The sequence below is a fragment of the Peromyscus maniculatus genome, chromosome 11 (genome assembly GCF_049852395.1).
Source record: "Peromyscus maniculatus bairdii isolate BWxNUB_F1_BW_parent chromosome 11, HU_Pman_BW_mat_3.1, whole genome shotgun sequence".
In the NCBI taxonomy this organism is placed as follows: Eukaryota; Metazoa; Chordata; class Mammalia; order Rodentia; family Cricetidae; genus Peromyscus; species Peromyscus maniculatus.
The window spans coordinates 49,483,237-49,496,245 of NC_134862.1; the positions used below are offsets into that span (position 1 = coordinate 49,483,237).

Below are 13,009 nucleotides of genomic sequence, written 5' to 3' on the forward strand. Positions count from 1 at the left end.
TGGGGGAGCAGAAGGAAGGATGAGAGGAGGATCTATGATTGGTATGTAAAATGAATTTTAAAAATCTTAATAAAGAAAAAGAAGGCTAGAGTGTCATGCAAAAGACCACTAGTCTAGCACACATGAAGACCCCAGAACTTAAAAAATGTACATAAAAAGTTTATAGTAGCATTATTTATAGTTGTCACAAGACAGAAACAGCTCAATCTCCCATTTACATGAAATGCTGAGAACAAGCAAATCATAGATATCAAAGGCAAATCAGTAGCTGTTCAAGGCCAGGTATGAGTGTAAGATTAACTATTTTCAAGAACTATAGAAATTAGATAATGGTGAAAATGTCTAAACCCTAATTAAGATATGGTTGTACAACTCTACCTAGTTATTAAAAAATCATCAAATGGAGGCTAGAGAAATGGCTCAGTGGTTAAGAGCACTGACTGATCTTCCAGAGGACCCAGGTTCAATTCCTAGCACCACGTGGCAGCTCAAAACTGTCTGTAACTCCATTTCCAGGGGACTTGATGCCCTCACACAGACATACACGCAGACAAAACACCAATGCACATAAAATAAAAATAAATTAAAAAATAAAAATGAAAATCATAAAAAAATTATTCATTTTACATACCAACCACAGATCCCACTTTTATCCCTCCTCCCTCTGCTCCCCAGGTTTCCTCTCCTGACCCAACCCCCGTCCCCTCCTTCAAAAGAGCAGTGGCTCCCATGGGGACTCAGCAAAGCCTGGTACATTCAGTTGAGGCAGGATTTAGCCCTGCCCCCTGCATCAAGGATGATCAAGGCCATCATAGACCACCATAGGTAATGGGCTCCAGAAAGCCAGCTCATGCACCAGGAATGGATCTTGATCCTACTGCCAGGAGGCCGCTTAAGCAGATCAAGGTACACAACTGTCTTGCTTATGCAGAGGGCCCAGTCTAGTCCCATGGAGGCTCCACAGCTGTTGGTCTAAAGTTCATGAGTTCCTACTAGTTTGGTTTGGTTGTCTCTGTAGGTTTCCCCATCATGATCTTGATGCCCCTTGCTCATAGAATCCCTCTTCTTTCTCTTCTACTGGACTCCTGGGGCTTGGCCTGGTGCTTGGCTGTGGATCTCTGCATCTACTTTCATCAGTTACTGGATGAAGGCTCTACGATGACAGTTAGGGTACTCATCAATTTGATTACTGTGGTAAGCCAGTTCATGCACTCTCTCCACTATTGCTAGTAGTCTAAACAGGGGTCATGCTCTGGATTCCTGGGAACTTCCCCAGCATGCAGTTTCTCCCTATCCCCATGATATCTCCCTCTGTCATGGTATCTCTTTCATTGCTCTCCCACGTAGTCCCTGTTCCAGCTCGACCACTCCATTCCCTTTTGTTCTCATCCCCTATCCCCCACCCTCTATTGCCCCACTCATGCTCAGTTTATTCATGGAGATCTCACCTATTTCCCCTTCCCAATGCAATCCATGCATGCCTCTTAGGGTCCTCTTTGCTAGCTAGCTTCTCTGGAGCTGTGGGTTGTACTCTGGTTATCTTTGCTTTACATCCTCTCCAATGCAAGGTGTCATTAGTGTTTTTGACAGGTGTAAGATGGTATCTCAGAGTCATTTTGATTTGCATTTCCCTGATGACTAAGGATGTTGAATGTCTTTCAGCCATTTGAGATTTTTCTGTTGAGAATTCTCTGCTCAGCTCTATAGCCCATTTTTAATTGGATTGTTTGTTATTTTGATGTCTAGTTTCTTTGGTTCTTTATATATTTTTGAGATCAGCCCTTTGTCAGCTGTGGGGTAGGTGAACATCTTTTGTCATTCTATAGGCTGTTATTTTGTCATATTTACCATGTCCTTTGCCTTACAGAAGCTTCTCAGTTTCAGGAGGTCCCATTTATTAATTGTTGCTCATAGTGTCTGTGCTACTGGTGTTATATTTAGGAAGTGATCTCCTGTGCTAATGCATTCAAGGCTACTTCCTACTTTCTCATCTATGAGGTTCAGTGTAACTGTATTTATGTTGAGATCTCTGATTTTGGTATGCTATACCATCCCCGCATCTCTGGAATGAAGCCTACTTGGTCATGGTGGACAATTTCTTTGATGTGTTCTTGGATTGTTTTTGACAGCATTTTTTGAGTATTTTTGCATCAAAGTTCATGAAGATACTGGTCTGTAATTCTTCTTCTTTGTTGCATATTTGTGTGGTTTGGGTATGAGGATAACTGTAGACTCATAGAAAGAGTTTGGCAATGTTCCTTCTGTTTCCATTGTGTGGAATAATTTGAAGAATATTGGTATATTAGCTTTTCTTTCAAATTCTGGTAGAATCCTGTGGTAAAACCATCTGGTCCTGGGCTTTTTTTTTCTTTTTCTTTTTCTGTTTTTGTTGTTGTTGTTGTGAGACTTTTAATGACTGCTTCTATTTCCTTAGAGTTTATAGACCTATTTCAATTGTTTACCTAGTCTTGATTTAATTTTGGTATGTGGTACCTATCCAAAAAATTGTCCATTTCTTTTAGATTTTCCAATTTTCTGGAGTACAGGTTTTTGAAGTATGACCTGATGATTCTCTGGATTTCCTCATTGTCTGTTTGGCCTCCCTTTTCATTACTGATTTTGTGAATTTGAATGTTCTCTCTCTACCTTTTGGTTAGTTTCAATAAGATTTTGTCTATCTTGTTGATTTTCTCAAAGAACCAACTCTTTGTTTCATTAATTCTTTGTATTGTTCCCTTTTTATCTATTTTACTGATTTCAGCCCTCAAATAGATTGTTTCCTGGCATTTATCCCTTTTGGGTGAGAGGGCTTCTTCTTGTTCTAGACCTTTCAGGTGTGCTGTTAAATCACTACTGTGAGATTTCTCCAGCTTCTTTATGTGGGCATTTAGTGCTATGAATTTTCCTCTTAGAACAGATTTCATATGTGTCCCATAAGTTTGGGTATGCTATGTGGATGAATTTCTAAATGGTCTTATTAAATAATAAACACAGAGCCAAATATAGGGGTGAAAGCCTTAGAGAGATCAAGGAAATAGGAAAGGCACCAGCCAACCTTACCTCACCAACTCTGCAGTTTCCAAATGCAAATTACTTCCTGTATACCCATGTCTATATGCCTTGCTGTTCTGCCATTTCATTTGCTCTCTATGTTCAGCAGCATCACTTCTTCTTCCTACACAGCTCTGTCACTTCCTGTCTGTTTGTCCATGGTTAACTAGTTTTGGAATTTAAGGCATGTGCTACCACACCTGGCTCTGTTTCCAGTGTGTCTTTGAACACACAGAAATCCTGCCTGCCAAGTGATAGGACTGAGAGCTTGTGATACCACTGCCTGACTTCTTTGTTTAGTAATGGCTGGCCTTTTTCCTCTGATCTCCAGGTAAGCTTTATTTATTAAAGCACAAATAAAATATCACCACAATTTTGTATAATAATTTTCATTGAATTCTAGGAAGTCTTTAATTTCTTTATTTATTTCTTCCTTGACCCATTAGTTATTCTATTGAGCATTATTCAGTTTCCATGAGATTGTAGGTTTTCTGTAGTTTTTGTTGTTGAAATCTATCTTTAAACCATGGAGGTCTGATAGAACACAAGAGGTTATTCCAATTGTTTTGTATCTGTTGAGATTTGCTTTGTGGCCAAGTGTGTGGTCAATTTTAGAGAGGGTTCCATGAGGTGCTGAGAAGAAAGTATACTCTTTATGTTAGCATAGAATGTTCTGTAGATGTCTATTAAGTCCATTGAGTCATAACATCTGTTAGATCCCTAATTTCTCTATTAAGTGTCTGTCTGGCAGACCTGTCCATTGGTGAGAGTCGGGTGTTCAAGTCTCCTGCTACTAGTTTGTGGGATTTGATATGTGATTTAAGCTTTAGTAATGTTTCTTTGTATATGTGGGTGCCCTTATATTTGGGGCATAAATATTCAGAACTGAGGCTTCTTCTTGGTGGATTTTTCCTTTGATGAATATGAAATGTCCTTCCTGATCTCTTTTGATTGATTTTAGTTTGAAGTCTATTTTGTTAGATATTAGGATACCCATACCAACTTCCTTCTTAAGTCCATTTGATTGGAAACTCTTTTCCCAGACTTTTTCTCTGATGTAGTATCTGTCTTTGAAGTTGAGATGTGCTTCTTGTATGCACCAGAAAGATGGATTCTGTTTTCATACCCATTATGTTAGCCTGTGTCTTTTTATAGGTGAATTAAGTCCTTTGATATTAAGGGATATTAATGACCAGTGATTATTTATTTCTGTTATCTTTTGGTGGTAGTATGTGTGTATTTCCTATTTTTGAAATTTGCTGCTGTGGGGTTATCTATTGCCTGTGTTTTTGTGGGTTGGAGTTTTCCTTCTAGTGCTTTCTGTATGGCTGGATTTGTGGATAGGTATTGTTTAAATCTGGTTTTGTCTTGGAATGTCGTGTGTACTCCGTCTATGATGATTTAAAGTTTCACTGGTTATAGTAGTCTGGACTGGCCTCCATGGTCTCATGGAGTGTCTGCCTTACATCTTACCAGGACCTGCTTGATTTCAGAATCTCCATTGAGAAGTCAGGTGTTATTCTGATGGTCTGCCTTTATAGGTCACTTGGCCTTTTTCCTTTGCTGCTCTTAATATTCTTTCTTTTTTTCTGTATGTTTAGTGGTTTGATTATTATGTGGTGAGGGGATTCCTTTGGGAGGTCTAGTCTATTTGGTGTTCTATAAGCTTTATCTATCTTCATAGGTATTTCCTTTAAGTTGGGAAAGTTTTCTTCTATGATTTTGTTGATTATATTTTCCGTGCCTTTGGTTGGTATTCTTCTCCTTCTATTCCTATTATTCTTAGGTCTGGCTATTTCATGGTGTCCCAGATTTCCTGGACATTTTGTGTTATGACTTTTTTGGCTTTAGTGTTTTCTTTGACTAACTAATCTGTTTCCTCTATTGTATCCTTGACACTAGAGATTCTTTCTTCCATCTCTTGCATTCTGTTGGTTATGTTTGCATCTGTAGTTCCTGTTCACATACTCATATTTTCTACTTCCAGCATTCGCTCAGTTTGTGTCTTCTTCATTGTTTCTATTTCAATTTTCAGGTCCTAAACTGTTTCCTTCACCTGTTCTTTGCTTTTTCTTGACTTTCTTGGCTTTCTTTAAGGGATTCATTGATTTCCTTCAATTTTTTGTTTGTCTTTTCCTCAATTTCTTTAAGGGAATTTTTTAGTTCCTCTTTAAAAGCCTCTATTATCTTCTTAAAATTATTTTAAGGTAGCTTTCTTCTGCTTCTACTATGTTGTGATGTTCAGGTCTTGCTGTTGTAGAACTGCTGGCATCTGCCCATCTCTTCCTCCAACAGGTGCAAGAGGTGTCTGTGTCTAAGGAAGCTGTTCTTGTTCCAATCTGTGGTTGCTGTGTTTGTGTCTCCAGGGTCATTCTTGGTCCAGTCATAGCTTTGGTCTAATTAGAGCTAGCAGATTCTGTATCTCAGGGAGATACTCTTGGTCCAATCAGAGCTGGTGGATTCTGTGTCTCAGGAAGCACATGAGGTTGCAGAAGGATGGGTTGGTTTGGGGTAGGGAGTGGGTCTTGTGGCTTGCAAGGTCAAATGGGGGATTTTGGTTGGGAAACCTGTTCATAGGAGTCTTTCCTGCTGGTCTGCAACTGGGGCAGCCCATATTATGGTTTTATGGGTTTTATTTTTGTGTATGTGTGTATGTATGCATGTATGTATGAACTTATGTTTCTTGTATGTTTCCTTTTTTTCTGTTTTGTGTGTTTGATTTTTCCTTCTTTGCTGTTTGTTTGCTTTCTAAATGCAAAGAAATAGAAGTTGCATGGAGATTGGTGGGTAGAGTTTTGTGAGGATCTGGTAGGAGTTAGGGTAGAGAAAATCATGATCAGGATAGATTTTATAAAATATTTTTTCAGCTAAAACAAAATAAGGCTCTCACTGCAGTGACTGAGAAGCTAAGGTTGGAAGGTGAAAGAAAGAAGGAGATGTGAGTGAGTGGGCACCCAGACTGTCAGCCAGCAAAGGACTTCAGATGACAGTGCTAGTGTCTCAGTAGGTAAGAGCAGGGTGAGAGGGGCGCTGCTTATAGTGTGCCCGGAACTCAGATGCAAGTCCTCATGCAATCAGGGATGGAGGAACCAGGGCTGTGAAATGCTCATATGCTTTAGATCTTCATATGACAGGGGTTTGGAATTGTGAAAAGGTGGGAATAAAAATCTAATTATTTTCAAAGATGAGTTTTATTGTGTAGCATATTATCCATCCTGGAGAATGTTTTTTATGCCTTTGGAAAGGACTACTCTTGTTAGGTAGTGTGCTATGAATGTGTCTAACGGGTTCTATTACTTCAGTTCGTTAGGGATGTGAAGTGTGTCAGTTTGGTTGTACACGTTGTTGAAGTAATACAATTTTGAAGATCAAAACAATATGTCTAACATATCATTCAAGTCTAGTGTTGTTGTACTGTGTTTCTGTCTATCTGGTTAATCCACAGTGAAAATAGTTGTATGAAGACCACAGTGGTTACTATACCTATGTTTATTTCTTCTGTCATGTCTATACATACTTTTTATATCAAGTTGGTTAAACACATATCCAGTTGTTTTATATATATATATATAATTGGTTTTTATCATTACACAATGACCTTCATTTTCCTCTATTAGCTTTAGTTTTAAGTTCTAATTTGTCTGATGTTAATCACAATCTCCTTTGTGTTACATAGCCACAGACTGTATTTCTCATTCCTCTGCTACATTCTTAATATGGATTCTCCATAACACTTACATGTGTCCTCTATGTCATCTTCATGATCATGAAGATAATGGTTTTATTGGAGATTGGATTAGAAGACTTTTTTCTGACTCTTAGAATTATTTCCATTACAAAGACACCAAAGCCTGTTTCCTTGCCAAGATGCCGCTAGTCAGAAGTACTCAGGAAAGAGAAAGAAATGTCAGATGCCAAATCTTATGTCATCATCTTAGATATGTTGTCCCTTGGCTTCTAAAGTTTAGAGCTTCCTGACATGAGTGTTTTAAGCACATGCAGTTTATGGTAAATTATTATAGTTGTGCTGACAGACAACTATCTTCACTGGTGTCACAGTTAAACACAATTACTCTTGTTTATTATTTTTATTAATAACATTTCCTTGATGTTTGAATTATTGGTCTGGCAACTATCCAATTTCATATAATAGAAGGTTATAAATATTTGTTCAATTTTGTCCTTTTTATTTATACATATATTTTCTTCTTGAAGATCTCAAACATGTGAAAAGTTAAAAATATCTTTAGACATCCTTTTCTTAAATTAACTTGTTTTGATGATTTAAAACCTATTATGTTCCTGGTAGAGGTACTAAAATATAAAACTAAAGATTAATGCTCCTCAGTTTAAACTTGAATTGCATCCTGGTAGCCAAGGTACACTGAAAACACTCAGTTAAGATTCATTTTAAATACCCAATGTTCTATTAATCAGAGTAAACCAATACGAGGCTCAAAATGTTGCCTGGTTACTTTGGCCAAATAGGAACTATGATGAGTTACTGCTACCTGTTTCACAGTATCATATTACATATAGAAAGCCCAGAATAAAAGTAAAATCTTAGCAGTATTCACTATCATAAAGTTAATAAGTTATGCCCATCCACTGTAAACTAGAATCAGTCTTTAATGTTATTAAATAGCAACTCTTAACACTAATATCTCTTTTATAAATTTGATTGTATTTATTGTTATTTTCCTTTATTAATTTGGGCACAAAGTATGCATGTGCTTTTTGCCTGTTTATCAGGTATAGAGAGTATTTATAAATTTATATCAGTGGCAAAGTCCTATGCTGAGTTAAATTTTAATTCCTTTATATAATTGCTTAAATATTTCAATGTGCTTAATTAATATCTTCAGAAGTTCATGACAAAATGTTTCTTAGATTTGTTTATTAACACAAAAGTAGTATTTGGCAATTATTTATATTCATTAGTAATGTTAAGTATGACAGTTTGATTATTACACATTTGTGAGATAATACTAATTTGAAGATGAAACAATATGACTTCTGTTCACCAGGAATCTGAACCTTAGATCAAAATGTCCTGAGGAAGATTGGAGAGATTTTGAAAAACGATGGGTAGAAACAGACACTAAGAAGTTACATCTCTTTTATTACCATTGTTTTTTTGTGCTAGCACACAGCACATTCTGCTTTAAGAGTTTTGAATGCACTGCTTTGCATTTGTAGCAGTGGTCTCTTAGGCTCCAAATTAATCATCATATACCACCACAAGTTTATACTTATGAGAAGAAATGAGTTAAATAATACTTCAAACTTATACTGATTTTTGGTTGTGAGCCTAGCCTTTAACGGCTGAGCCATCTCTCCAGCCCCAAACTTATACTGAAACTATCTTAGCAATATGCATGCATATTTCCAAACAAAGGTTCATTCATCCTTTGAACTAATCATGTATATTGAGCAACTGGGAAAATCAATGTGTCCATCAATGCACAGTGTACGTAATGGAGGTCTTGTATTTGTTTGTCTATATCCAGATTTACACTGAAATTCAGCATAGTCTCCTGATTTGATATATAGCTTTTGGTTTTCTATCCATCTGAGAGCTATATTATATCTTTCCATAATTTCTTCTGATATTACACATGGATCTGAAAGAAAAAATACCAAAAGTTTATTAATATATAAACATACAGAGATTCAGTTTTCAATCATTATTTTTCAAAGTTTTTAAAAACTTATCTGTATTAAACCAGCACATAGAATTAATTTGCGTTGAATAGCAAATACTGTCAAAAATGTTTTTAATGTGATAACTAGATTTCAACAACACAGATTCCTAAAGTCAATGAAATAAGACACTTTGATTTCAGAACATTTGTGGTTGTTTGCATTGATTTAGGTATTGGGAAAAGGTAAAAAATTTGAACCTTGACATGTATATGATATTCAGACCTAATGTTCATTGCCATGAGTGTAATGAAAAATAATGCTCTTAGAAAGCCAAATCATAACTACCTTAATAATGATCATCATTCACTCACAAGGTTGTAACTATGAATAGTGATTAATATATTATGAATTTGATTTTCATAGTTTTAAAAACAAATCTATCAAATTACCACACTAGATAAGGGACTAACCTGCTTGGAAAGCAGTGTCTGCAGCTACTGCACTATTCTCTGGCCTTCCTTACATTGCTAGAAAACCAAGAGGACATAATGTCCAAGTTCATGCTGTCTCCAACCAATTTGTTTGGTGTTGCCATCCTGCCCCACAACACATTCAATCATACTCTACTGTAAAGGCTGGGACTAAGTGCTATAGAGTGGATACCAAATTCCCATAACCATTTCCAATTGCAGCATCTGGTGTCATGCCACTGTCTAGTCAGAGGAGAATCCTACTGACCTCCCTCCGCTGAGGATTCCAGGAAAAATAGCCCTTGCATGTAGCAGATCTCACAGTTTCTGAGAAAACCTGCATCATCTTCTATGAGCTACCACACCCACTGTAGGAGTCTTGATACAACAAGCACTCTGCACCCTGAGCTGTCTTTGTCACCCCACCTGAAGTGTCCCAGTTTCAGTATAATTTACCGAAACATTGGTTCACATTGTGCCCAAAGGTGATAATTACAGGCAAATAACCCATAAGTAGTACATGAAAATAACTCCTGCACTGTAGCCCAAGATACATCACCAGTAGAGAGCTTCCTACTAAGAAAGTCTCCACGTATATAGTATAGAAAAAATTCATCCAGCAGATGTGTAAAAATGTGCAAGAAATATGTAAAAAATGGAGGGCGGGCTGGAGAGATGGCTCAGAGGTTAAGAGCAAAGACTGTTCTTCCAGAGGTCCTGAGTTCAATTCCCAGCAACCACATGGTGGCTCACAACCATCTGTAATGAGACCTGGTGGCCTCTTCAGGCTTGCAGGAACACATGCAAGCAGAACACTGTAAACATAATAAATAAATAAATAAATAAATAAATAAATAAATAAATAAATAAATAAATCTTTAAAAAAAAATGGAGGGCAACAAAACTCCTCCAAAGTTCCATTACTCCTCTAATAACAGACTCCAAACGTACTGAATGAATGAAAAAAAGTCAGTAGAAAAAATTTTAAAAACTCTAAAAACACAGTTATTTCCAAGGGAAAACAGAAAAATAATTAAAGAAGTAAAAAAAACTTCAATGGGGAATATGACTGAAAAAAATTATGGACAAGATATAGTTTGAAACAGATTCAGATCAAATAATTGGAAACTGACAGCTGTATAAGTTAATTAAAATAGGTCAAAAATGTCATTAGGAAAAAAATCCTGACATTCCAAATGGCAATTCTAACTGTTGAGAAGTTCATTGAGATGTATCAACTTGGAGTTAAATAACCAACCCACCAAACAACCAATCAAAAATAAAGCCTAATAAATTGAAAACTGAATGAATGCATATCTAAAATAGCTAACTAACTAAATGTGCTCTAGAGAGAGCAACACTCAAAAATGAAATATATCTACAAACAACAAATATTAAATACATATAAATCGCACTAAAATAGAAGATACAAAAAATAAGTATAGAGAAGAGTCAAATATAGGTGCAAAAATTCCCTTAAAAGTTTGCTTTAGAGCTAGGTAGTGATGGCTCATGCCTTTAATCCTAGATTTCAGGAGGCAGAGTCTGGCATATCTCTGTGAGTACAAGGCCAACATGGTTTACAGAATGAGTTCCAGGACAGCCAGGACTACTCAGAGAAACCCTGTCCTGAAAACAAAACAGAACAAAACAAAATTTGCTTTAGATGTTTCAGAATTAATGTTTTGCAAATAGATATACTATAAAATTAATCTGCAGTTTTAATGAAAATTCTAATGTTATATTTTATAGGTTTAGAAAAAATATTAGAAATCCTATATAATGACAAAAGGATAAAAATCAATGCAAAGGGGGCTGGAGAGATGGCTCAGTGGTTAAGAGCACCAACTGCTCTTCCAGAGGTCCTGAGTTCAATTCCCAGCAACCACATGGTGGCTCACAACCACTTGTAATGAGATCTGGTGCCCTCTTTAGGCCTGCAGGGACACATGCAGACAGAATACTGTATACATAATAAATTAATAAATCTTAAAAAAAAATCAATGCAAAGGAGAGATCCCAATATCAGAACTCAATTTATAACCCAGTTCTATAGAGATAAAGACACTATCAATAGCATAGATATACTCAGGTAGATCAACGGACAGGAATAGAAAGCCAGCTATAACTACCTATTTTGGAGAAAGAATGCAAAAACATGCACAAGAAAGAGAGCTCATTGACAAAAATTGCTGGAAAAATTGGATTTCTAATCATAAAAGAATGAAATCAGACTCTTATCTTTCATCTTGTATGAAAATCCATTCAGATTGGAGCAGAGACTTTACATAATACATGAATCACTGAAACATTAAGAAAAAAATAGGGCATCCAATTCAAGAACCTAGGATAGACATGAACTCTTTGAAAAGAACACCAGAAGTATAGAAACTAACACCAAATATAAACAGATGGAACTACTTCAAAATACAGTTTCTGTACAGCAAAAGAAACACTCAGCAGAGCAAATCCAGACTACAGAGTAGGAGAAAATATTAACCAGGTACATACACTTAAGACAAAGGACTAATACCTAGAATTTATAATGATGTAGAAAACTTTAAAACCAAATAAATAAGACCATCACTCAACAAATGGCCAGATGAACTGAACAGGCAATTTATTTTCAAGTTTCTTAAAGTTTATTTAAATATTTAAAATGTTTCTGTGGAAATTTTTAAAGATGGTCCACCAGAATCAACTTTATGGCCTTCCAGGACTGTAAGGATAATTCAACCCATATATATTAATAATGTACTGCATTACATCAATACATACAAAGAAAGCACATGATAAAACTATATGTATCTTTAGGATAAAAATGACTGAACAATTTAAGCACTAAAAAGATGCCATAAAAGGTATGGACACCTGACATACCTAGCTCTGTCTCCTTGCTGTATATAAAAATACCCTAAAGAAATGACTATATGCATCATCAGCTTAGAAAAGGAGTTGGAAAGATTCTAAGAGTCAGAGGATATGGAAGACACCAGGAGAAAAAGATTCTGAGAATCATCTAAGTAAGCCCCATATGAGCTCACAAAGACTAAAGAAGCGAGCACTGAGCCTAAACAGATCTAAACTAGGTCCTCTACATACATACTATAGCTATTAGCTTAATGTTTTTATGGAACTCATGACTATGAGAACAAGTGGGTCTCTGACTCTTGCCTGCTCTTGGAACTCTTTTCCTCCTGTTGGGTTGCCATGTCCTATCTATTCGATAGTTTTTGCCTCATCTTATTATATTTTATTTTGTCATGCGTGGTTTTTATCTCCTAGAAGCTTCTTCTTTTCTAATGAGAGACAAAAAGGGAGTAGATCTGGAGATGAGGGGAAATGGGGAGGTAATTGGGAGGAATAGAGAAATGGCAATCTCTAATCAGAATATATTGTATGAAAAGACTATCTGTTTTTAATAAATGAATAATTGACTATATTATCAGCGATAAGTCACAGGTGTCCATTCTCTCCAATCTTTTTACTGCAGTATCAGAATTTGAATTATAATAATTATGAAGATAAAATATATAATTAGTGAAGATAAGGTCAAATCATTTTATTCTTATACATGGTAAATCCCAACGACTCACCCTAATTATATGAAATGAAAACAAAACTGATTAAGGAGTGATATGTAGTATCATTATACAAAAATCAGTTCATTGTTTCCTGAGAAATAGCAATAAAAGTAATCTTGTTATCAGTAACTTCAAAAAATTAATCTAGCAATAAATTGACAGACTTCAACCATAGCTATCAGTTAATTGCTGATAGAATCTGAAAAGATAAAAATGGAGAAATTTGTATATTAATTTGTTGTAAGAATTAGTATTAAT

At 35.9% G+C, this 13,009-nt stretch overlaps 1 protein-coding gene across 9 annotated transcripts in view; it reads right to left on the minus strand.

Annotated features, from left to right (window-relative positions):
• Positions 1-7,931: 7,931 nt before the first annotated feature.
• The window catches only part of LOC121821279 (complement factor H-like), a 64,460-nt gene continuing 59,382 nt past the window's right edge, over positions 7,932-13,009 (minus strand). For 6 of the 9 annotated variants that reach the window (XM_076547563.1, XM_076547565.1, XM_076547564.1 and 3 more), the window contains one exon: positions 7,932-8,675. In XM_076547563.1, the coding sequence (XP_076403678.1) occupies positions 8,452-8,675 (224 nt within the window). In that variant the 3' untranslated portion in view covers positions 7,932-8,451. The remainder of the gene's footprint in view (positions 8,676-13,009) is intronic. The other 3 variants (XM_076547567.1, XM_076547566.1, XM_076547568.1) reach the window with 1 other exon arrangement.